Source organism: Pygocentrus nattereri, chromosome 3, assembly GCF_015220715.1.
Source record: "Pygocentrus nattereri isolate fPygNat1 chromosome 3, fPygNat1.pri, whole genome shotgun sequence".
Lineage (NCBI taxonomy): Eukaryota > Metazoa > Chordata > Actinopteri > Characiformes > Serrasalmidae > Pygocentrus > Pygocentrus nattereri.
This window is the reverse complement of record NC_051213.1, coordinates 51348331-51374566: the sequence shown is the minus strand read 5'-3', so window position 1 is coordinate 51374566 and position 26236 is coordinate 51348331. Positions and strand designations below refer to the sequence as shown.

Below are 26236 nucleotides of genomic sequence, written 5' to 3'. Positions count from 1 at the left end.
AGCTCTATAATGTTCATATGATCCACACAGTCGCTCTGACAGACTGTAATACACTACAGGAAGCGTAGGGGGCGATACGGCTTCTACTGTTTCATTTAAAAAGCTCTATAATGTTCATATGATCCACACAGTCGCTCTGACAGACTGTAATACACTACAGGAAGCGTAGGGGGCGATACGGCTTCTACTGTTTCATTTAAAAAGCTCTATAATGTTCATATGATCCACACAGTCGCTCTGACAGACTGTAATACACTACAGGAAGCGTAGGGGGCGATACGGCTTCTACTGTTTCATTTAAAAAGCTCTATAATGTTCATATGATCCACACAGTCACTCTGACAGACTGTAATACACTAGAGGAAGCGTAGGGGGCGATACGGCTTCTACTGTTTCATTTAAAAAGCTCTATAATGTTCATATGATCCACACAGTCGCTCTGACAGACTGTAATACACTACAGGAAGCGTAGGGGGCAATACGGCTTCTACTGTTTCATTTAAAAAGCTCTATAATGTTCATATGATCCACACAGTCGCTCTGACAGACTGTAATACACTACAGGAAGCGTAGGGGGCGATACGGCTTCTACTGTTTCATTTAAAAAGCTCTATAATGTTCATATGATCCACACAGTCGCTCTGACAGACTGTAATACACTACAGGAAGCGTAGGGGGCGATACGGCTTCTACTGTTTCATTTAAAAAGCTCTATAATGTTCATATGATCCACACAGTCGCTCTGACAGACTGTAATACACTACAGGAAGCGTAGGGGGCGATACGGCTTCTACTGTTTCATTTAAAAAGCTCTATAATGTTCATATGATCCACACAGTCGCTCTGACAGACTGTAATACACTACAGGAAGCGTAGGGGGCGATACGGCTTCTACTGTTTCATTTAAAAAGCTCTATAATGTTCATATGATCCACACAGTCGCTCTGACAGACTGTAATACACTACAGGAAGCGTAGGGGGCGATACGGCTTCTACTGTTTCATTTAAAAAGCTCTATAATGTTCATATGATCCACACAGTCGCTCTGACAGAGTGTAATACACTACAGGAAGCGTAGGGGGCGATACGGCTTCTACTGTTTCATTTAAAAAGCTCTATAATGTTCATATGATCCACACAGTCGCTCTGACAGAGTGTAATACACTACAGGAAGCGTAGGGGGCGATACGGCTTCTACTGTTTCATTTAAAAAGCTCTATAATGTTCATATGATCCACACAGTCGCGCTGACAGACTGTAATACACTACAGGAAGCGTAGGGGGCGATACGGCTTCTACTGTTTCATTTAAAAAGCTCTATAATGTTCATATGATCCACACAGTCGCTCTGACAGACTGTAATACACTACAGGAAGCGTAGGGGGCGATACGGCTTCTACTGTTTCATTTAAAAAGCTCTATAATGTTCATATGATCCACACAGTCCCTCTGACAGACTGTAATACACTACAGGAAGCGTAGGGGGCGATACGGCTTCTACTGTTTCATTTAAAAAGCTCTATAATGTTCATATGATCCACACAGTCGCTCTGACAGACTGTAATACACTACAGGAAGCGTAGGGGGCGATACGGCTTCTACTGTTTCGTTTAAAAAGCTCTATAATGTTCATATGATCCACACAGTCGCTCTGACAGACTGTAATACACTACAGGAAGCGTAGGGGGCGATACGGCTTCTACTGTTTCATTTAAAAAGCTCTATAATGTTCATATGATCCACACAGTCGCTCTGACAGACTGTAATACACTACAGGAAGCGTAGGGGGCGATACGGCTTCTACTGCTTCATTTAAAAAGCTCTATAATGTTCATATGATCCACACAGTCACTCTGACAGACTGTAATACACTACAGGAAGCGTAGGGGGCGATACGGCTTCTACTGCTTCATTTAAAAAGCTCTATAATGTTCATATGATCCACACAGTCACTCTGACAGACTGTAATACACTACAGGAAGCGTAGGGGGCGATACGGCTTCTACTGTTTCATTTAAAAAGCTCTATAATGTTCATATGATCCACACAGTCACTCTGACAGACTGTAATACACTACAGGAAGCGTAGGGGGCGATACGGCTTCTACTGTTTCATTTAAAAAGCTCTATAATGTTCATATGATCCACACAGTCGCTCTGACAGACTGTAATACACTACAGGAAGCGTAGGGGGCGATACGGCTTCTACTGTTTCATTTAAAAAGCTCTATAATGTTCATATGATCCACACAGTCGCTCTGACAGACTGTAATACACTACAGGAAGCGTAGGGGGCGATACGGCTTCTACTGTTTCATTTAAAAAGCTCTATAATGTTCATATGATCCACACAGTCGCTCTGACAGACTGTAATACACTACAGGAAGCGTAGGGGGCGATACGGCTTCTACTGTTTCATTTAAAAAGCTCTATAATGTTCATATGATCCACACAGTCGCTCTGACAGACTGTAATACACTACAGGAAGCGTAGGGGGCGATACGGCTTCTACTGTTTCATTTAAAAAGCTCTATAATGTTCATATGATCCACAGAGTCGCTCTGACAGACTGTAATACACTACAGGAAGCGTAGGGGGCGATACGGCTTCTACTGTTTCATTTAAAAAGCTCTATAATGTTCATATGATCCACAGAGTCACTCTGACAGACTGTAATACACTACAGGAAGCGTAGGGGGCGATACGGCTTCTACTGTTTCATTTAAAAAGCTCTATAATGTTCATATGATCCACACAGTCGCTCTGACAGACTGTAATACACTACAGGAAGCGTAGGGGGCGATACGGCTTCTACTGTTTCATTTAAAAAGCTCTATAATGTTCATATGATCCACACAGTCGCTCTGACAGACTGTAATACACTACAGGAAGCGTAGGGGGCGATACGGCTTCTACTGTTTCATTTAAAAAGCTCTATAATGTTCATATGATCCACACAGTCGCGCTGACAGACTGTAATACACTACAGGAAGCGTAGGGGGCGATACGGCTTCTACTGTTTCATTTAAAAAGCTCTATAATGTTCATATGATCCACACAGTCGCTCTGACAGACTGTAATACACTACAGGAAGCGTAGGGGGCGATACGGCTTCTACTGTTTCATTTAAAAAGCTCTATAATGTTCATATGATCCACACAGTCGCTCTGACAGACTGTAATACACTACAGGAAGCGTAGGGGGCGATACGGCTTCTACTGTTTCATTTAAAAAGCTCTATAATGTTCATATGATCCACACAGTCGCTCTGACAGACTGTAATACACTACAGGAAGCGTAGGGGGCGATACGGCTTCTACTGTTTCATTTAAAAAGCTCTATAATGTTCATATGATCCACACAGTCACTCTGACAGACTGTAATACACTACAGGAAGCGTAGGGGGCGATACGGCTTCTACTGCTTCATTTAAAAAGCTCTATAATGTTCATATGATCCACACAGTCACTCTGACAGACTGTAATACACTACAGGAAGCGTAGGGGGCGATACGGCTTCTACTGTTTCATTTAAAAAGCTCTATAATGTTCATATGATCCACACAGTCGCTCTGACAGACTGTAATACACTACAGGAAGCGTAGGGGGCGATACGGCTTCTACTGTTTCATTTAAAAAGCTCTATAATGTTCATATGATCCACACAGTCGCTCTGACAGACTGTAATACACTACAGGAAGCGTAGGGGGCGATACGGCTTCTACTGTTTCATTTAAAAAGCTCTGTAATGTTCATATGATCCACACAGTCGCTCTGACAGACTGTAATACACTACAGGAAGCGTAGGGGGCGATACGGCTTCTACTGTTTCATTTAAAAAGCTCTATAATGTTCATATGATCCACACAGTCGCTCTGACAGACTGTAATACACTACAGGAAGCGTAGGGGGCGATACGGCTTCTACTGTTTCATTTAAAAAGCTCTATAATGTTCATATGATCCACACAGTCGCTCTGACAGACTGTAATACACTACAGGAAGCGTAGGGGGCGATACGGCTTCTACTGTTTCATTTAAAAAGCTCTATAATGTTCATATGATCCACACAGTCGCTCTGACAGACTGTAATACACTACAGGAAGCGTAGGGGGCGATACGGCTTCTACTGTTTCATTTAAAAAGCTCTATAATGTTCATATGATCCACACAGTCGCTCTGACAGACTGTAATACACTACAGGAAGCGTAGGGGGCGATACGGCTTCTACTGTTTCATTTAAAAAGCTCTATAATGTTCATATGATCCACACAGTCGCTCTGACAGACTGTAATACACTACAGGAAGCGTAGGGGGCGATACGGCTTCTACTGTTTCATTTAAAAAGCTCTATAATGTTCATATGATCCACACAGTCGCTCTGACAGACTGTAATACACTACAGGAAGCGTAGGGGGCGATACGGCTTCTACTGTTTCATTTAAAAAGCTCTATAATGTTCATATGATCCACACAGTCGCTCTGACAGACTGTAATACACTACAGGAAGCGTAGGGGGCGATACGGCTTCTACTGTTTCATTTAAAAAGCTCTATAATGTTCATATGATCCACACAGTCGCTCTGACAGACTGTAATACACTACAGGAAGCGTAGGGGGCGATACGGCTTCTACTGTTTCATTTAAAAAGCTCTATAATGATCATATGATCCACACAGTCGCTCTGACAGACTGTAATACACTACAGGAAGCGTAGGGGGCGATACGGCTTCTACTGTTTCATTTAAAAAGCTCTATAATGTTCATATGATCCACACAGTCGCTCTGACAGACTGTAATACACTACAGGAAGCGTAGGGGGCGATACGGCTTCTACTGTTTCATTTAAAAAGCTCTATAATGTTCATATGATCCACACAGTCGCTCTGACAGACTGTAATACACTACAGGAAGCGTAGGGGGCGATACGGCTTCTACTGTTTCATTTAAAAAGCTCTATAATGTTCATATGATCCACACAGTCGCTCTGACAGACTGTAATACACTACAGGAAGCGTAGGGGGCGATACGGCTTCTACTGTTTCATTTAAAAAGCTCTATAATGTTCATATGATCCACACAGTCGCTCTGACAGACTGTAATACACTACAGGAAGCGTAGGGGGCGATACGGCTTCTACTGTTTCATTTAAAAAGCTCTATAATGTTCATATGATCCACACAGTCGCTCTGACAGACTGTAATACACTACAGGAAGCGTAGGGGGCGATACGGCTTCTACTGTTTCATTTAAAAAGCTCTATAATGTTCATATGATCCACACAGTCGCTCTGACAGACTGTAATACACTACAGGAAGCGTAGGGGGCGATACGGCTTCTACTGTTTCATTTAAAAAGCTCTATAATGTTCATATGATCCACACAGTCGCTCTGACAGACTGTAATACACTACAGGAAGCGTAGGGGGCGATACGGCTTCTACTGTTTCATTTATAAAGCTCTATAATGTTCATATGATCCACACAGTCGCTCTGACAGACTGTAATACACTACAGGAAGCGTAGGGGGCGATACGGCTTCTACTGTTTCATTTAAAAAGCTCTATAATGTTCATATGATCCACACAGTCGCTCTGACAGACTGTAATACACTACAGGAAGCGTAGGGGGCGATACGGCTTCTACTGTTTCATTTAAAAAGCTCTATAATGTTCATATGATCCACACAGTCGCTCTGACAGACTGTAATACACTACAGGAAGCGTAGGGGGCGATACGGCTTCTACTGTTTCATTTAAAAAGCTCTATAATGTTCATATGATCCACACAGTCGCTCTGACAGACTGTAATACACTACAGGAAGCGTAGGGGGCGATACGGCTTCTACTGTTTCATTTAAAAAGCTCTATAATGTTCATATGATCCACACAGTCGCTCTGACGGACTGTAATACACTACAGGAAGCGTAGGGGGCGATACGGCTTCTACTGTTTCATTTAAAAAGCTCTATAATGTTCATATGATCCACACAGTCGCTCTGACAGACTGTAATACACTACAGGAAGCGTAGGGGGCGATACGGCTTCTACTGCTTCATTTAAAAAGCTCTATAATGTTCATATGATCCACACAGTCACTCTGACAGACTGTAATACACTACAGGAAGCGTAGGGGGCGATACGGCTTCTACTGTTTCATTTAAAAAGCTCTATAATGTTCATATGATCCACACAGTCACTCTGACAGACTGTAATACACTACAGGAAGCGTAGGGGGCGATACGGCTTCTACTGTTTCATTTAAAAAGCTCTATAATGTTCATATGATCCACACAGTCACTCTGACAGACTGTAATACACTACAGGAAGCGTAGGGGGCGATACGGCTTCTACTGTTTCATTTAAAAAGCTCTATAATGTTCATATGATCCACACAGTCGCTCTGACAGACTGTAATACACTACAGGAAGCGTAGGGGGCGATACGGCTTCTACTGTTTCATTTAAAAAGCTCTATAATGTTCATATGATCCACACAGTCGCTCTGACAGACTGTAATACACTACAGGAAGCGTAGGGGGCGATACGGCTTCTACTGTTTCATTTAAAAAGCTCTATAATGTTCATATGATCCACACAGTCACTCTGACAGACTGTAATACACTACAGGAAGCGTAGGGGGCGATACGGCTTCTACTGTTTCATTTAAAAAGCTCTATAATGTTCATATGATCCACACAGTCGCTCTGACAGACTGTAATACACTACAGGAAGCGTAGGGGGCGATACGGCTTCTACTGTTTCATTTAAAAAGCTCTATAATGTTCATATGATCCACACAGTCGCTCTGACAGACTGTAATACACTACAGGAAGCGTAGGGGGCGATACGGCTTCTACTGTTTCATTTAAAAAGCTCTATAATGTTCATATGATCCACACAGTCGCTCTGACAGACTGTAATACACTACAGGAAGCGTAGGGGGCGATACGGCTTCTACTGTTTCGTTTAAAAAGCTCTATAATGTTCATATGATCCACACAGTCGCTCTGACAGACTGTAATACACTACAGGAAGCATAGGGGGCGATACGGCTTCTACTGTTTCATTTAAAAAGCTCTATAATGTTCATATGATCCACACAGTCGCTCTGACAGAGTGTAATACACTACAGGAAGCGTAGGGGGCGATACGGCTTCTACTGTTTCATTTAAAAAGCTCTATAATGTTCATATGATCCACACAGTCGCTCTGACAGACTGTAATACACTACAGGAAGCGTAGGGGGCGATACGGCTTCTACTGTTTCATTTAAAAAGCTCTATAATGTTCATATGATCCACACAGTCGCGCTGACAGACTGTAATACACTACAGGAAGCGTAGGGGGCGATACGGCTTCTACTGTTTCATTTAAAAAGCTCTATAATGTTCATATGATCCACACAGTCGCTCTGACAGACTGTAATACACTACAGGAAGCGTAGGGGGCGATACGGCTTCTACTGTTTCATTTAAAAAGCTCTATAATGTTCATATGATCCACACAGTCGCTCTGACAGACTGTAATACACTACAGGAAGCGTAGGGGGCGATACGGCTTCTACTGTTTCATTTAAAAAGCTCTATAATGTTCATATGATCCACACAGTCGCTCTGACAGACTGTAATACACTACAGGAAGCGTAGGGGGCGATACGGCTTCTACTGTTTCATTTAAAAAGCTCTATAATGTTCATATGATCCACACAGTCACTCTGACAGACTGTAATACACTACAGGAAGCGTAGGGGGCGATACGGCTTCTACTGTTTCATTTAAAAAGCTCTATAATGTTCATATGATCCACACAGTCGCTCTGACAGACTGTAATACACTACAGGAAGCGTAGGGGGCGATACGGCTTCTACTGTTTCATTTAAAAAGCTCTATAATGTTCATATGATCCACACGGTCGCTCTGACAGACTGTAATACACTACAGGAAGCGTAGGGGGCGATACGGCTTCTACTGTTTCATTTAAAAAGCTCTATAATGTTCATATGATCCACACGGTCGCTCTGACAGACTGTAATACACTACAGGAAGCGTAGGGGGCGATACGGCTTCTACTGTTTCATTTAAAAAGCTCTATAATGTTCATATGATCCACACAGTCGCTCTGACAGACTGTAATACACTACAGGAAGCGTAGGGGGCGATACGGCTTCTACTGTTTCATTTAAAAAGCTCTATAATGTTCATATGATCCACACAGTCGCTCTGACAGACTGTAATACACTACAGGAAGTGTAGGGGGCGATACGGCTTCTACTGTTTCATTTAAAAAGCTCTATAATGTTCATATGATCCACACAGTCGCTCTGACAGACTGTAATACACTACAGGAAGCGTAGGGGGCGATACGGCTTCTACTGTTTCATTTAAAAAGCTCTATAATGTTCATATGATCCACACAGTCGCTCTGACAGACTGTAATACACTACAGGAAGCGTAGGGGGCGATACGGCTTCTACTGTTTCATTTAAAAAGCTCTATAATGTTCATATGATCCACACAGTCGCTCTGACAGACTGTAATACACTACAGGAAGCGTAGGGGGCGATACGGCTTCTACTGTTTCATTTAAAAAGCTCTATAATGTTCATATGATCCACACAGTCGCTCTGACAGACTGTAATACACTACAGGAAGCGTAGGGGGCGATACGGCTTCTACTGTTTCATTTAAAAAGCTCTATAATGTTCATATGATCCACACAGTCGCTCTGACAGACTGTAATACACTACAGGAAGCGTAGGGGGCGATACGGCTTCTACTGTTTCATTTAAAAAGCTCTATAATGTTCATATGATCCACACAGTCGCTCTGACAGACTGTAATACACTACAGGAAGCGTAGGGGGCGATACGGCTTCTACTGTTTCATTTAAAAAGCTCTATAATGTTCATATGATCCACACAGTCGCTCTGACAGACTGTAATACACTACAGGAAGCGTAGGGGGCGATACGGCTTCTACTGTTTCATTTAAAAAGCTCTATAATGTGCATATGATCCACACAGTCGCTCTGACAGACTGTAATACACTACAGGAAGCGTAGGGGGCGATACGGCTTCTACTGTTTCATTTAAAAAGCTCTATAATGTTCATATGATCCACACAGTCGCTCTGACAGACTGTAATACACTACAGGAAGCGTAGGGGGCGATACGGCTTCTACTGTTTCATTTAAAAAGCTCTATAATGTTCATATGATCCACACAGTCGCTCTGACAGACTGTAATACACTACAGGAAGCGTAGGGGGCGATACGGCTTCTACTGTTTCATTTAAAAAGCTCTATAATGTTCATATGATCCACACAGTCGCTCTGACAGACTGTAATACACTACAGGAAGCGTAGGGGGCGATACGGCTTCTACTGTTTCATTTAAAAAGCTCTATAATGTTCATATGATCCACACAGTCGCTCTGACAGACTGTAATACACTACAGGAAGCGTAGGGGGCGATACGGCTTCTACTGTTTCATTTAAAAAGCTCTATAATGTTCATATGATCCACACAGTCACTCTGACAGACTGTAATACACTATAGGAAGCGTAGGGGGCGATATGGCTTCTACTGTTTCATTTAAAAAGCTCTATAATGTTCATATGATCCACACAGCCGCTCTGACAGACTGTAATACACTACAGGAAGCGTAGGGGGCGATACGGCTTCTACTGTTTCATTTAAAAAGCTCTATAATGTTCATATGATCCACACAGTCGCTCTGACAGACTGTAATACACTACAGGAAGCGTAGGGGGCGATACGGCTTCTACTGTTTCATTTAAAAGGCATCTTGTTATATTATAAATAAGTAATTCCTTAAATTAGTCAATGTGTCTGACCAGATTCCACCGTCCACGATGTTTGAATGTCAAAAGCACCCAGATGCAGATTCGCGTGAACCTGAACGTCTGACGCTCGTCCAGATGTAGAGTCGAATGAGGACAGCCTGACTCGGACAGCCTGACCACACCATTAAAATAGAGGACAGAGCTTTTCCCTCATTTCAGTTCTGACTCCATGAATGAATCCATGGATATGTCTCCTAGACGACCGACATGGAGAAGATTCCACAGTCATTCATATTTTAATGCATTTAGAAGTTTAAAAATACTCTTTAGGACAAAAACACCGGCTTCCTGCTCTTCATGAATAGCTCATGCATTCAGGTCAGAGGTCAATCCTAAACTGTGAGGGGCCAGATTTTCTCTGCGGTCGTCCTCATTCACTCACATTCCTCGCTCTTTACTGTCAGTACTGCGGGCAGCACGTCAATCAACATTAAACCGCCGGCAGAACTTTTAAAGTCGGTTTTACGGAGGTCCAGAGAGGCTATGAGCTGTTGCTGTAATTTTCTGGATTGTTAGAAACATGATAAAGTTGTTATATTGTGATAACGAGTTAATTATCGTCGGGTATCGTTCAGCAGCCGCTCTTAATGAGAGATTTTTAAACCCACTGACGCAGTTCTGACCCAGACTCTGACTCCCCAGCGCTCTCATACGTGGGATATGTTCGAGGATCTACACACTCAGGAAGTGAGAACCGTTGTGCGCTTTAAGACCACGTCATAAAGACCACGTCATAAAGACCAGACTTGGGGAGACACTGGAGAACGAGGCCCAGGGTTTTTAAACCCCTGCAGTCATCGACAGTTCACGGTGACCATCAGCCTGGGCGAAAACGAACGCAGCCGCAGTTCAAACGCTCTGAAATCGTTCATCTTCATGACTGATGAGTGACCCCCTGATTCAGACGCAGATGACCGACAGGACGCGTGCCTAACATCAGATTTAGTTCAGTCTGCGTCCGAGAGGTTCTGGCAGCGCTTACTGTCTGCGCTGCATCCGCAGAAGCTTCTGGAGCTCCTTCAGCTCCGTCTCCAGAGGCGGGAACTCGTACAGGTCATCCAGGACGTACCGGTACAGCGTCTGCAGAGAAAGACAGTCCACGCTGAGGACAGGACGGACGCTAGTGGAGCAGGACTATTAGACAAGTTCTGTCACAAACACTAATCAGGTTTGATGGAGATATGAAAACTACTGCAACAGATACAATCATGCAAATACGAATGATGACTGTGTCGTCTTATGTACCAAAAACAAATACAGGCTATAAAGACTGTAGGCCGAATGGGCGGGGCTAGACTGCTGTAGGCCGAACGGGCGGGGCTAGACTGCTGTGGGCCGAACGGGTGGGCCGAACGGGTGGGGCTAGACTGCTGTGGGCCGAACGGGCGGGGCTATATGATCAGCCAGGCAGCTCGGACTCTGTTACGAAGTTAAAGTCTAAAAGCCGAGGCTGAAGACTTCCCACATCATCTGACCTCGTTAGGCGGGTCTGCTTCATTATCTGATTAATATTCGAGCTGCAGGGCTCAGACATTTCCATATTTCCTGATTAACCACTTCATCTCAGACTCCGTCTCCCTCCGGCTTTACCTTCATGAAGAGTTTGGTGGGCTCGTCCTCCTGCAGCGTGCTCCTGCTCAGACGGCTCCAGTGGGACAGCAGGCGCAGGACCTTACGCTTCCTCTCCAGAGGCTCCTCCCCTCCCTCCTTCACCCCCCCTCGCTTCAGACAGTAGGTGGACACAGGGCAGTTAAGGCAGCAAAGCAGAACGACGTCACACAGCGAGTGAGTGAGTGAGTGAGTGAGTGAGTGTGAGTGTGTGTGTGTGTGTGTGTGTGTGTGTGTGTGTGTGTGTGTGTGTGTGTGTGAGAGAGAGTGTGTGTGTGTGTGTGTGTGTGTGTGTGTGTGTGTGTGTGTGAGAGAGAGTGTGTGTGTGTGTGTGTGTGTGTGTGTGTGTGTGTGTGAGTGTACCGAGTGGTCACAGAAGGATATTGTCCGAGGAGCGCCTGGCAAAGATCACTGGTGGACATGAACATCGGATACGTCAGCAGGAAGTCATCCAGCAGACCGTCTGGAGGAGAAAAACAAGAAAACGTTAATATTGATCATCACCTGGAATCTGATGAGCAGGAAAAACAAGTGCGCATAAAACGATGACGGCAGAATGTAAACGAGGTAAATACCGTCCCCCCTGAATTACACACAGGGCCCCTCACAGGCCAGCGTCGCACACCGTTCACGCACGGACGCCACCTGACAGACCTTCAGGGTGAACTCAGCTCCTGTAAGGTCACCCGTCACTGTAGCACGGGTACAGTTTAATCTCCAGAGAAAAGCTCTGACCAGAATTGACCATCCAACATCAGTACCTGACCTCACTTATGCTCAATCAAATCCTCACAGCAATGTTCAACATCTAGAGCCTCCCCAGAAGAGTAGAGGCTGTTCCTGCAGCACAGAGTCACTATTAACACCTTCATTACAGGAGAAGCTCTGAGGATCAGCGGTAATGAGCGCTGCACAGATTCACACTGTTATTAATAATTAAACAGTTTACCAGATAAAAGCCAGTCGGTCTCGTTTTCCTCGCTCTGATTTCAGCCTATTGCACTACTGCATAAATCAAAGGTCTGCGCGATTAAACACTGATGTATCTGTGTGTCCTTCAGAGGGTTCAGTGTGAAGCGGTTCAGACCTCTTTACAGTGGTGGTGATGGGAACCAGGCGTCGCCATGACTACAACACAGATATAGACACTTTATTTACCATCCAGAACCACCAGAGAACCTACACGAGTCTTCTGAGCTTATCTGGAATGTTGATGATGGAAAACAGTGGAAAATCTGGAATAATGAGTTTTCTTTGGGGACTATTTTGCCGCACAGCGCCCTGCATGTCTCCCTCCACCATGAATGGAGTTGAAGTTCTCTAAACTCTCATAAAACAGCGTCTCAGTCATCAGGCAGTGAATTCAGAACCAGCTCATGTAGGAACTTTCTGTAGGAGCTTTTAGAGGGACGTCTGGTTCCCATCACCACCACTGTGAGGAGCTTTTAGAGGGAGACGTCTGGTTCCCATCACCTCCACTGTGAGGAGCTTTTAGAGGGACGTCTGGTTCCCATCACCACCACTGTGAGGAGCTTTTAGAGGGACGTCTGGTTCCCATCACCACCAAGTTACGGTTCGTCAAGTTTCTCTAGAAACCAAACGACTCTGAACGGCTCTGTTTACATATTTAACCATCTAAAGCTGCACTGTGTAAATCTGTCGCTAGAAATGTTATAATTAAACACTCTTATAATTAACCTGGACTGCTTTTCTGAAGGAGGCACAGCCAATCAGACCAGAACTCACTGTCTTAAAGGCACAGCTGAATCCCTAGGGATAAATAGAGAGCCCTTGAAAATGAATGTTTGTTTTTTTAAATAAAACGTCATACGCAAAAAATATAACAAATAACAAAACACCAGATCATCAACAGAGTGACTGACCAATTATTAATTAATGATCAGCTCCAGCAGCTCTGAACTGTAAAACCTTAATTATTACCGCTACTACTGAGTGATTTAATGTGTATAATCATTTAAAGTACAGCCGACATTACAGCCGTGAGCAGCTCGAGCTCTGAGCAGAACTCATTTACAGAACCGGCCCAGAGAGTCTTTAGACAGCCGTCACCTTCAGACGGGCCTTTAACGCGACTGACCTCTCGCCCTCACCACCAGTGGCGTAAAGACTCGGCCTCCAGCTCCGCCGCTCTCAGAGCGATTCCCTCCTCCACGTTCGGCTGAACGCTCCGGCTATCGGTGCGGTCAGAGAGCTGAGGAGATCACAGATCTGCACTGAGTTCAGATTTCCAAACATCCCAGACGTGTTTGGAGTCTGAAATTTGGTTCTTTAGCTTTGCGTTAAAGCTCCATAGGTAATACAGCTAAAAACGACAGAGTTAGCACTGCGCTAACAGAAGGAATACAGGAATATTTATATAATCGATTCATCCACTGATTTCCATTCTACTCAGTTGCTGTGGTGTTCCAGGTGGATGCTAAGGTGCTGCTATGTAGTTGCTGTGGTGTTGCTATGGTATCTCTTGTGGTTGCTAGGTGATTGCTCTGGTGTTCAGTGACCCTTATTAGTCCCACAACGGGGAAATTTCACCTCTCCATTTAACCCATCCGTGCAGTGAAACACCACACACACACACACACTAGGGGTCAGTGAGCACACCTGCCCGGAGCGGTGGGCAGCCCAATCCACGGCGCCCGGGAGCAGTTGGGGGTTAGGTGTCTTGCTCAAGGACACCTCAGTCATGGACTGTTCCCTGACCTCCAGCCCACAGCTGACAAAAACAAACAAAACATGGTCGTCATGGTGTTGCTACGTGGTTGTTATGCTATCTCTGGTGGTTGCTAGGGTTTTGCTACATTGGTTGTTGTGGTATGTGTGAATGACATGAATATGCACTAATTGAACACCTGAACTGAACGAGACCTGTAATTCAAAAAATACACCATCAAATCCTGAAATCCTGAAATGCTCTCACTGCTGCGTTCAGCGTTTCCACCCATTACTCTGGGTCCCCTTCATTATCTCCACTAACAGCATTTTACACCTGCAGCTGTATTTTACTCGCTGAGAGAGAGAGAGAGAGAGAGACAGAGAGAGAGAGAGAGAGAGAGAGAGAGAGAGAGAGAGAGAGAGAAAGAGAGAGAGAGAGGGGCTGATGTAGAGCTGAGAGAGAGAGAGGCTGATGTAGAGCTGAGAGAGAGAGAGAGAGAGAGAGAGAGAGAGAGAGAGAGAGGCTGATGTAGAGCTGAGAGAGAGAGAGAGAGAGAGAGAGGCTGATGTAGAGCTGAGAGAGAGAGAGGCTGATGTAGAGCTGAGAGAGAGAGAGAGAGAGAGGCTGATGTAGAGCTGAGAGAGAGAGAGAGGCTGATGTAGAGCTGAGAGAGAGAGAGAGGCTGATGCAGAGCTGAGAGAGAGAGAGAGGCTGATGCAGAGCTGAGAGAGAGAGAGAGGCTGATGCAGAGCTGAGAGAGAGAGAGAGGCTGATGTAGAGCTGAGAGAGAGAGAGAGGCTGATGTAGAGCTGAGAGAGAGAGAGAGGCTGATGTAGAGCTGAGAGAGAGAGAGAGAGGCTGATGCAGAGCTGAGAGAGAGGCTGATGTAGAGCTGAGAGAGAGAGAGAGAGAGAGAGAGGCTGATGTAGAGCTGAGAGAGAGAGAGAGGCTGATGCAGAGCTGAGAGAGAGAGAGAGGCTGATGCAGAGCTGAGAGAGAGAGAGAGGCTGATGTAGAGCTGAGAGAGAGAGAGAGAGGCTGATGCAGAGCTGAGAGAGAGAGAGAGGCTGATGTAGAGCTGAGAGAGAGAGAGGCTGATGTAGAGCTGAGAGAGAGAGAGAGAGAGAGAGAGAGAGAGAGAGGCTGATGTAGAGCTGAGAGAGAGAGAGAGAGAGAGAGAGGCTGATGTAGAGCTGAGAGAGAGAGAGGCTGATGTAGAGCTGAGAGAGAGAGAGAGAGAGAGGCTGATGTAGAGCTGAGAGAGAGAGAGGCTGATGTAGAGCTGAGAGAGAGAGAGAGAGAGAGAGAGAGAGAGAGAGGCTGATGTAGAGCTGAGAGAGAGAGAGAGAGAGAGAGAGGCTGATGTAGAGCTGAGAGAGAGAGAGAGGCTGATGTAGAGCTGAGAGAGAGAGAGAGGCTGATGCAGAGCTGAGAGAGAGAGAGAGGCTGATGCAGAGCTGAGAGAGAGAGAGAGGCTGATGCAGAGCTGAGAGAGAGAGAGAGGCTGATGTAGAGCTGAGAGAGAGAGAGAGGCTGATGTAGAGCTGAGAGAGAGAGAGAGGCTGATGTAGAGCTGAGAGAGAGAGAGAGAGAGAGAGGCTGATGTAGAGCTGAGAGAGAGAGAGAGGCTGATGCAGAGCTGAGAGAGAGAGAGAGAGGCTGATGCAGAGCTGAGAGAGAGGCTGATGTAGAGCTGAGAGAGAGAGAGAGAGAGAGAGGCTGATGTAGAGCTGAGAGAGAGAGAGAGGCTGATGCAGAGCTGAGAGAGAGAGAGAGGCTGATGCAGAGCTGAGAGAGAGAGAGAGGCTGATGTAGAGCTGAGAGAGAGAGAGAGAGGCTGATGCAGAGCTGAGAGAGAGGCTGATGTAGAGCTGAGAGAGAGAGAGAGAGAGAGGCTGATGTAGAGCTGAGAGAGAGAGAGAGAGGCTGATGTAGAGCTGAGAGAGAGAGAGAGAGAGAGAGAGAGGCTGATGCAGAGCTGAGAGAGAGAGAGAGGCTGATGTAGAGCTGAGAGAGAGAGAGAGGCTGATGTAGAGCTGAGAGAGAGAGAGAGGCTGATGTAGAGCTGAGAGAGAGAGAGAGGCTGATGCAGAGCTGAGAGAGAGAGAGAGGCTGATGTAGAGCTGAGAGAGAGAGAGAGGCTGATGTAGAGCTGAGAGAGAGAGAGAGGCTGATGCAGAGCTGAGAGAGAGAGAGAGGCTGATGTAGAGCTGAGAGAGAGAGAGAGGCTGATGTAGAGCTGAGAGAGAGAGAGAGGCTGATGTAGAGCTGAGAGAGAGAGAGAGGCTGATGTAGAGCTGAGAGAGAGAGAGAGGCTGATGTAGAGCTGAGAGAGAGAGAGAGAGAGAGGCTGATGTAGAGCTGAGAGAGAGAGAGAGAGGCTGATGTAGAGCTGAGAGAGAGAGAGAGGCTGATGTAGAGCTGAGAGAGAGAGAGAGAGAGAGAGGCTGATGTAGAGCTGAGAGAGAGAGAGAGGCTGATGTAGAGCTGAGAGAGAGAGAGAGGCTGATGTAGAGCTGAGAGAGAGAGAGAGGCTGATGTAGAGCTGAGAGAGAGAGAGAGAGAGAGGCTGATGTAGAGCTGAGAGAGAGAGAGAGGCTGATGTAGAGCTGAGAGAGAGAGAGAGGCTGATGTAGAGCTGAGAGAGAGAGAGAGAGAGAGAGGCTGATGTAGAGCTGAGAGAGAGAGAGAGAGAGAGGCTGATGTAGAGCTGAGAGAGAGAGAGAGGCTGATGTAGAGCTGAGAGAGAGAGAGAGGCTGATGTAGAGCTGAGAGAGAGAGAGAGGCTGATGTAGAGCTGAGAGAGAGAGAGAGAGAGAGAGGCTGATGTAGAGCTGAGAGAGACAGCGCTCCTCCCCGAGCTGTAAATCCTGTTAGAAACGCTCTGTGCTGCCGTGATGCGAGCGGCGGCGGCGGCGGCTGCAGGGTCACTGCTGTAAATTCCACTTTAATTTCACACTTACTTCCCGGAGCTTTGTGACCGTTCAGCTCCGGTGAACTGCTTACACTATTATGGTAATCTACAGTGCACAGCCGCACACACCGCACTGCCTCACTTATACACACACACACACACACACAAATTAATAAACACACAAGTCAGAATATAAACAGTAAGAGACCATATGGGCAAAATTACTCACAGTATAATTAAGACTACTGACGATTTCAGTATACATCACTGTACCGCTCAAGTAAGCCTCTGTAATTCTTCACGTCCTGTGACGTTTAATAAGAACCATGTTTAACGACTGAAGTGAATCGAAAATGTTTTATTGATTGAAACTGTAAATTCAGGACCAATCAATATACAGTCAGACGTCAGTGTGTCTCTCTAACCCTAACGAGACGAAGACGAGCGTAAAGCTCACAGCGGCTCCTCTAAACGCTGCTGAATGTAGTTTTCCGTCTGAAAGTCATTTGTCTCATTTGTGCGTCTCACTCGAGCTTTAATCTTCGAGCGTCAGACGCTGGAATTAAATATTACAGTCACTCCATCAGTTTCAGCTGAGAAGCTGCAGAGCCTCTCGGCTTGATGGTCAAGACGGCGGTGTCACCTAAAGCAGCCGGCCGAGCGAGGAGCGCCGTAGGCAGAGGACACAGACAGCCGGCTATTCTCCATGCTAGGCTAAAGGCTAACCCCGAGAGACTGGCTTTTCCTTCCACTCTCTTATCCTTGTTAATTCATTACAGTCTGAAGTCGCTCCTTTGACCATAAACTGGACTAACTGACCTCAGACTGCAGCCACTACACGAGAGGTGAGGGAGTTCTGCCCTGATTGTGCGTCACATTATCTGCACTTGTTTGCATATCAGTATAATGGTAACAACTAAACTAATAGCGTAAAAAGAATTTTGAACCGGCAAATCACCCACTACTAGTAACATCACAATATTTCGTTTTTCAGAGGTTCAACAAGCTAGAACAAAGAAATGAATGACTGTGTGGCTCATATGAACATTATAGAGCTTTTTAAATGAAACAGTAGAAGCCGTATCGCCCCCTACGCTTCCTGTAGTGTATTACAGTCTGTCAGAGCGACTGTGTGGATCATATGAACATTATAGAGCTTTTTAAACGAAACAGTAGAAGCCGTATCGCCCCCTACGCTTCCTGTAGTGTATTACAGTCTGTCAGAGCGACTGTGTGGATCATATGAACATTATAGAGGCTTTTTAAATGAAACAGTAGAAGCCGTATCGCCCCCTACGCCTCCTGTAGTGTATTACAGTCTGTCAGAGCGACTGTGTGGATCATATGAACATTATAGAGCTTTTTAAATGAAACAGTAGAAGCCGTATCGCCCCCTACGCTTCCTGTAGTGTATTACAGTCTGTCAGAGCGACTGTGTGGATCATATGAACATTATAGAGCTTTTTAAATGAAACAGTAGAAGCCGTATCGCCCCCTACGCTTCCTGTAGTGTATTACAGTCTGTCAGAGCGACTGTGTGGATCATATGAACATTATAGAGCTTTTTAAATGAAACAGTAGAAGCCGTATCGCCCCCTACGCTTCCTGTAGTGTATTACAGTCTGTCAGAGCGACTGTGTGGATCATATGAACATTATAGAGCTTTTTAAATGAAACAGTAGAAGCCGTATCGCCCCCTACGCTTCCTGTAGTGTATTACACTCTGTCAGAGCGACTGTGTGGATCATATGAACATTATAGAGGCTTTTTAAATGAAACAGTAGAAGCCGTATCGCCCCCTACGCCTCCTGTAGTGTATTACAGTCTGTCAGAGCGACTGTGTGGATCATATGAACATTATAGAGCTTTTTAAATGAAACAGTAGAAGCCGTATCGCCCCCTACGCTTCCTGTAGTGTATTACAGTCTGTCAGAGCGACTGTGTGGATCATATGAACATTATAGAGCTTTTTAAATGAAACAGTAGAAGCCGTATCGCCCCCTACGCTTCCTGTAGTGTATTACAGTCTGTCAGAGCGACTGTGTGGATCATATGAACATTATAGAGCTTTTTAAATGAAACAGTAGAAGCCGTATCGCCCCCTACGCTTCCTGTAGTGTATTACAGTCTGTCAGAGCGACTGTGTGGATCATATGAACATTATAGAGCTTTTTAAATGAAACAGTAGAAGCCGTATCGCCCCCTACGCTTCCTGTAGTGTATTACAGTCTGTCAGAGCGACTGTGTGGATCATATGAACATTATAGAGCTTTTTAAATGAAACAGTAGAAGCCGTATCGCCCCCTACGCTTCCTGTAGTGTATTACAGTCTGTCAGAGCGACCGTGTGGATCATATGAACATTATAGAGCTTTTTAAAAGAAACAGTAGAAGCCGTATCGCCCCCTACGCTTCCTGTAGTGTATTACAGTCTGTCAGAGCGACCGTGTGGATCATATGAACATTATAGAGCTTTTTAAATGAAACAGTAGAAGCCGTATCGCCCCCTACGCTTCCTGTAGTGTATTACAGTCTGTCAGAGCGACCGTGTGGATCATATGAACATTATAGAGCTTTTTAAATGAAACAGTAGAAGCCGTATCGCCCCCTACGCTTCCTGTAGTGTATTACACTCTGTCAGAGCGACCGTGTGGATCATATGAACGTTATAGAGCTTTTTAAATGAAACAGTAGAAGCCGTATCGCCCCCTACGCTTCCTGTAGTGTATTACAGTCTGTCAGAGCGACCGTGTGGATCATATGAACATTATAGAGCTTTTTAAATGAAACAGTAGAAGCCGTATCGCCCCCTACGCTTCCTGTAGTGTATTACAGTCTGTCAGAGCGACTGTGTGGATCATATGAACGTTATAGAGCTTTTTAAATGAAACAGTAGAAGCCGTATCGCCCCCTACGCTTCCTGTAGTGTATTACAGTCTGTCAGAGCGACTGTGTGGATCATATGAACATTATAGAGCTTTTTAAATGAAACAGTAGAAGCCGTATCGCCCCCTACGCTTCCTGTAGTGTAGTACAGTCTGTCAGAGCGACTGTGTGGATCATATGAACATTATAGAGCTTTTTAAATGAAACAGTAGAAGCCGTATCGCCCCCTACGCTTCCTGTAGTGTATTACAGTCTGTCAGAGCGACTGTGTGGATCATATGAACATTATAGATCTTTTTAAATGAAACAGTAGAAGCCGTATCGCCCCCTACGCTTCCTGTAGTGTATTACAGTCTGTCAGAGCGACTGTGTGGATCATATGAACATTATAGAGCTTTTTAAATGAAACAGTAGAAGCCGTATCGCCCCCTACGCTTCCTGTAGTGTATTACGGTCTGTCAGAGCGACTGTGTGGATCATATGAACATTATAGAGCTTTTTAAATGAAACAGTAGAAGCCGTATCGCCCCCTACGCTTCCTGTAGTGTATTACAGTCTGTCAGAGCGACTGTGTGGATCATATGAACATTATAGAGCTTTTTAAATGAAACAGTAGAAGCCGTATCGCCCCCTACGCTTCCTGTAGTGTATTACAGTCTGTCAGAGCGACTGTGTGGATCATATGAACATTATAGAGCTTTTTAAATGAAAGAGTAGAAGCCGTATCGCCCCCTACGCTTCCTGTAGTGTATTACAGTCTGTCAGAGCGACTGTGTGGATCATATGAACATTATAGAGCTTTTTAAATGAAACAGTAGAAGCCGTATCGCCCCCTACGCTTCCTGTAGTGTATTACAGTCTGTCAGAGCGACTGTGTGGATCATATGAACATTATAGAGCTTTTTAAATGAAACAGTAGAAGCCGTATCGCCCCCTACGCTTCCTGTAGTGTATTACAGTCTGTCAGAGCGGCTGTGTGGATCATATGAACATTATAGAGCTTTTTAAATGAAACAGTAGAAGCCGTATCGCCCCCTACGCTTCCTGTAGTGTATTACAGTCTGTCAGAGCGACTGTGTGGATCATATGAACATTATAGAGCTTTTTAAATGAAACAGTAGAAGCCGTATCGCCCCCTACGCTTCCTGAACTCCTGTGCGTGGGCCTTTCCGGTGGCTGTAGGTTAGTGTGAGCTGCTCTGCCTCGTTCATTTCTCCAGCGTTGTGCTCATTCCTCAGGAAATAAGATGAATTTTTCATTATCTGAGAGATCGAGGGCAGAAGAAACACGTTCGACCGTCGCCCTGCAGAGGCAGCTGAGCTTTCCTCCGCTGTGTACAGCAGCAGCAGAGCGTTAAAGCACCTCACGCAGACTTTCAGAGAATTCTCAGCGCTGACGCCACGGAACTGGCCAAGGACGCCTGGACACCCATCAGATTCCTATCCGAGACGCACTTGACCCTGAATACAGCGACTACCCCGCTCAGACGGCAACAGCCAGGCTGAATAACAACCACCGCCAGCACACGACGCCACTCAGAACACAGTCAGCAAACACTGCTAGTAACAGGCTCAGCAACGTAAAGCCACGATCTCTTTCATTTCCCCATGAGGTCCAATCACAGCGGTTCTGACGGGTCATCTCCAAAAACACTCATAAATCACTTTACTGGATTAGGGGAGCGACTTCAAAGGGACTACTGGAGGGAGGAGCTACTTTTTGTTTTGGGGGAGGGGCTTTGGAGAGAACACTGACGGGAGGAGCTGTATTATTAGGGGCGGGGCTTTGGAGGGAACACTGAAGGGAGGAGCTGTATTATTAGGGGCGGGGCTTTGGAGGGAACACTGAAGGGAGGAGCTGTATTATTAGGGGCGGGGCTTTGGAGGGAACACTGACGGGAGGAGCTGTATTATTAGGGGCGGGGCTTTGGAGGGAACACTGAAGGGAGGAGCTGTATTATTAGGGGCGGGGCTTTGGAGGGAACACTGAAGGGAGGAGCTGTATTATTAGGGGCGGGGCTTTGGAGGGAACACTGAAGGGAGGAGCTGTATTATTAGGGGCAGGGCTTTGGAGGGAACACTGAAGGGAGGAGCTGTATTATTAGGGGCGGGGCTTTGGAGGGAACACTGAAGGGAGGAGCTGTATTATTAGGGGCGGTGCTTTGGAGGGAACACTGAAGGGAGGAGCTGTATTATTAGGGGCGGGGCTTTGGAGGGAACACTGAAGGGAGGAGCTGTATTATTAGGGGCGGGGCTTTGGAGGGAACACTGAAGGGAGGAGCTGTATTATTAGGGGCAGGGCTTTGGAGGGAACACTGAAGGGAGGAGCTGTATTATTAGGGGCGGGGCTTTGGAGGGAACACTGAAGGGAGGAGCTGTATTATTAGGGGCAGGGCTTTGGAGGGAACACTGAAGGGAGGAGCTGTATTATTAGGGGCGGTGCTTTGGAGGGAACACTGAAGGGAGGAGCTGTATTATTAGGGGCGGGGCTTTGGAGGGAACACTGAAGGGAGGAGCTGTATTATTAGGGGCGGGGCTTTGGAGGGAACACTGAAGGGAGGAGCTGTATTATTAGGGGCAGGGCTTTGGAGGGAACACTGAAGGGAGGAGCTGTATTATTAGGGGCGGGGCTTTGGAGGGAACACTGAAGGGAGGAGCTGTATTATTAGGGGCAGGGCTTTGGAGGGAACACTGAAGGGAGGAGCTGTATTATTAGGGGCGGGGCTTTGGAGGGAACACTGAAGGGAGGAGCTGTATTATTAGGGGCGGTGCTTTGGAGGGAACACTGAAGGGAGGAGCTGTATTATTAGGGGCGGGGCTTTGGAGGGAACACTGAAGGGAGGAGCTGTATTATTAGGGGCAGGGCTTTGGAGGGAACACTGAAGGGAGGAGCTGTATTATTAGGGGCGGTGCTTTGGAGGGAACACTGAAGGGAGGAGCTGTATTATTAGGGGCGGGGCTTTGGAGGGAACACTGAAGGGAGGAGCTGTATTATTAGGGGCGGGGCTTTGGAGGGAACACTGAAGGGAGGAGCTGTATTATTAGGGGCAGGGCTTTGGAGGGAACACTGAAGGGAGGAGCTGTATTATTAGGGGCGGGGCTTTGGAGGGAACACTGAAGGGAGGAGCTGTATTATTAGGGGCGGGGCTTTGGAGGGAACACTGAAGGGAGGAGCTGTATTATTAGGGGCGGGGCTTTGGAGGGAACACTGAAGGGAGGAGCTGTATTATTAGGGGCGGTGCTTTGGAGGGAACACTGAAGGGAGGAGCTGTATTATTAGGGCGTCTCTCAGAACAGAACTGCAGAACCGCGTGAAGGCCCTCACCACTCCCAGGTGGAGACCCTGGAGGGGAAACAGCAGACTGTGAGGGACAGAGCTGGGGAGGGAGGGACAGAGCTGGGGAGGGAGGGACAGGCTGACGGAGGAGGTCAGCGCTGAGAGGAGAAATAGACGGATGTTTGACGGACAGTTGAAGGACGGTGCAGAAGATGGCTTGAAGGCTTGCCTGGTTATTGAGGGAATTTCCAAGAAAACAGTTCCCAAACATCATGGCTAACACACCCGCGCACATGCAGAGGGGAAACCTCGGACCCCCCCGTCTCATTTTAAAATACACCAAATGCATGAATGTAACGAGGAAAGTGGGAAACCGGGACTATTGGAACTCACAACTCACAACTATTGGAACTAATAACACTACAATAATGCTAATTTCTGTTAGCACCCCTAGGGGATTTCTAACGGTATGCTAGCACTAAGCTAACATTCACTGGGCTCTTCTAGATTAAATACGAACTTCTGAAGTTTGTAAAAGTCATTTTGTGCGTTTTCTCTGAAGCTTCATCATATCTGATCGTGTGTGTATCAGCGTTACAGTGACAGAGTCCTGCACAGAGCCGTCTCATGTATCTAGAACTTCCAGAGGACCTAGAATGAAACTGGCTGCACTCATTGTGAGTCAGAGTGTGACTGGTTGGTTCCTCCATCACTTCCTAACTACATTGGTAGTTAATCCAACATGTCAGTGCAGCTCCTGAAGTCCTAACCAATGGGAGAGCAGCTCAGCTGAAATGTCCGTGTTTCAGACAGAAGCCGTGTCAAACCCAGACTGAGTCCCAAACGGCTCCGTACTCCCTAAATAGTGCGCTAGGGAATTTTAGAACTTCTAGCCTCTACATCCAAACAGTGACTGTGTGTCCAGTATAAATGTGTCCGAGTCCCAAACGACTGTTTGTCAGCTGTGTTTTGCTCTGTTGGGCTGCAGGATCCAGTATTGAAACTCCTACGTAGTGCACCATGTAGGGAGCAGGGAGCCCCGGCGTCTGAAAAGTGGCGCTTTTATTATACAGGGTCACTACGACACCACAAAAAGTTCATGAAATGACTGCAGTGCAGCGATGGGCGACCGAACGCTCTTCTCCTCATCACCACACTGTAAAGCAACATTTCCTGGCAGAATACTTCAGCTGATTGTTATTAGTGAACTCTTTACTGAAAAATGAGTGTATTTGATTATATTTTATGTCGTCAGCCGAGGACTTGCCTCTCAGAAAACCCTTCCCGGGTTCAATATCACAGTCGGTGCCGTTTGACGCCTTTCTGCACCCGTAACACTGAACGAGCGTTCCACTGGAATGATTTCCCCTTTTCTCCCAGCAGAAGTGCTGAGCGGGTTTGTGTGGGGGTGGCTGGGTGTAATCATCGACTCCAGTTTGAGCTCAGCGATTCATTAAGCTCTCCTGTCACCCGTATTGGACTGATTTTGACTGCTGCTCATTGACCACTGCTCACCAATTACCTTCAGCAGGCCTTGAGCAGCGATCCAGCCGAACAGCGCTGCTACGGCGACTTCATTAAAGGGAGATAAAGGAGACAGTGGATACAAGGAGATGTGGCTAACAGTGAATGGAAGCTGGTGGCCACAAATTATGGATCCGTTTTCCATAACACTACTGAGTGCTCCTAACAAAGCCCCGCCCCAAATAATACAGCCCCTCCCTTCAGTGTTCCCTCTCAAGCCCCTCCCCCAAACACACGTTGGCTAGGGTGATGTAAGCTGACGATACTGTGCTGTGAAATTCTGCTTCAGGCTCTAAACCACAAGCACACATTTAACACACTGCTGCAGTTCGTCAATAGTCATTAAGGCCCAGTCGCCGTACTAAAGCGGCCGGATCCAAATCCACACCCACACTAACGAGCTGGGTCTATATTCTCCTGCTTCCCATGACCGAGAGGGATGTGAGGCCTGTGGGGTCAGACTGCTGCATTAACTGGCCACTAAAACCAGCCGCTGCTCGAGCTCCACAGACCCGATGGTTAGTCTCAGCATCTAATCCACCTCCATTCCACAAAGGACAACAAACCAGTAGACGGGATTCTTCAGACTCTGAAGGACGTCTGTGCCCCTCAGTGACGACACACGATCCTCCACTGTGGAGAAGTAAAACAACCACGGCAGCACATTTCTCCCTCGTTCAGGACCCAGAACCTAAAACTTCAAACTAACAGCAAAAGATTCCTCCGCCTTTCCATCCCAACACCAGACTGTAAACAGGAGGAATGAGCTCTACTGACAAAGGGATCAATCAGCTTCTCAGGCAAGCTGTCGCTTCTGCTGGTATTGACCATCAAATCCATCAGGGTTCTCTGGGTTTTGCTGTACATGCTGGCTGAATTCTCTGTGGAGGGAATGCAGCATAATTAAGCTTAGCTGCTGAAAAAACAATCTACACGGATCCAAACACCAGCAGGTCACATCCTGGACTGTGTTACCACTGAAGCGCCTCGGTTTACAGACACGCTTACACATTCAGTCCAAACCTGCTGTCCAGCAGCAACTCCGATCTGGCAGTAAAGACACTTTACGTACTGCTCCATCACGCGTCCCCCCAGACAAAACATCTTCCCCATCAACCATCAAACCATCTTCACACACGCACTGCGCCTGGCGTCTGCACGAGGATGTAAACAGGGGCTGAATCTGCTGATGGTCCAGCAGAAGCATCTCTGGCCGTGTTAAATCAATACTCCTGCTATCAAAGGCTCACACGGCAACAATGTGCCACGCAACCACAACTAATGCAGCGGGAAGCCCCCACAGCCCCCGACAGGCTGTCTGGGAATCTCTGTCCCATAACTGCAGTGCTTCCCGCACACGGGCTCTACATGGGCACCCAGTGGTTTGATGGTGTTTTTGCATGACTGACGGACGGTAGTTCAAGAAGAAGTCCAGCCTGAAACTCTAATGAGCCTTATCTTCAGCATGAGTGGGCGGGGCTGTTTGTGATGCCACAT

General features: G+C 46.4%; 1 protein-coding gene across 1 annotated transcript in view; it reads right to left on the bottom strand.

The window, feature by feature from the left end:
- Positions 1 to 26236, bottom strand: part of LOC108415686 (rap guanine nucleotide exchange factor 5-like) — an 87312-nt gene that overhangs the window by 12832 nt on the left and 48244 nt on the right. The window contains exons 12-14 of the mRNA XM_037537346.1: positions 11854 to 11932; positions 11452 to 11596; positions 10844 to 10941 (exon numbers count right to left, since the gene is read on the bottom strand). Coding sequence (XP_037393243.1) covers positions 10844 to 10941; positions 11452 to 11596; positions 11854 to 11932 — 322 coding nt within the window. The remainder of the gene's footprint in view (positions 1 to 10843; positions 10942 to 11451; positions 11597 to 11853; positions 11933 to 26236) is intronic.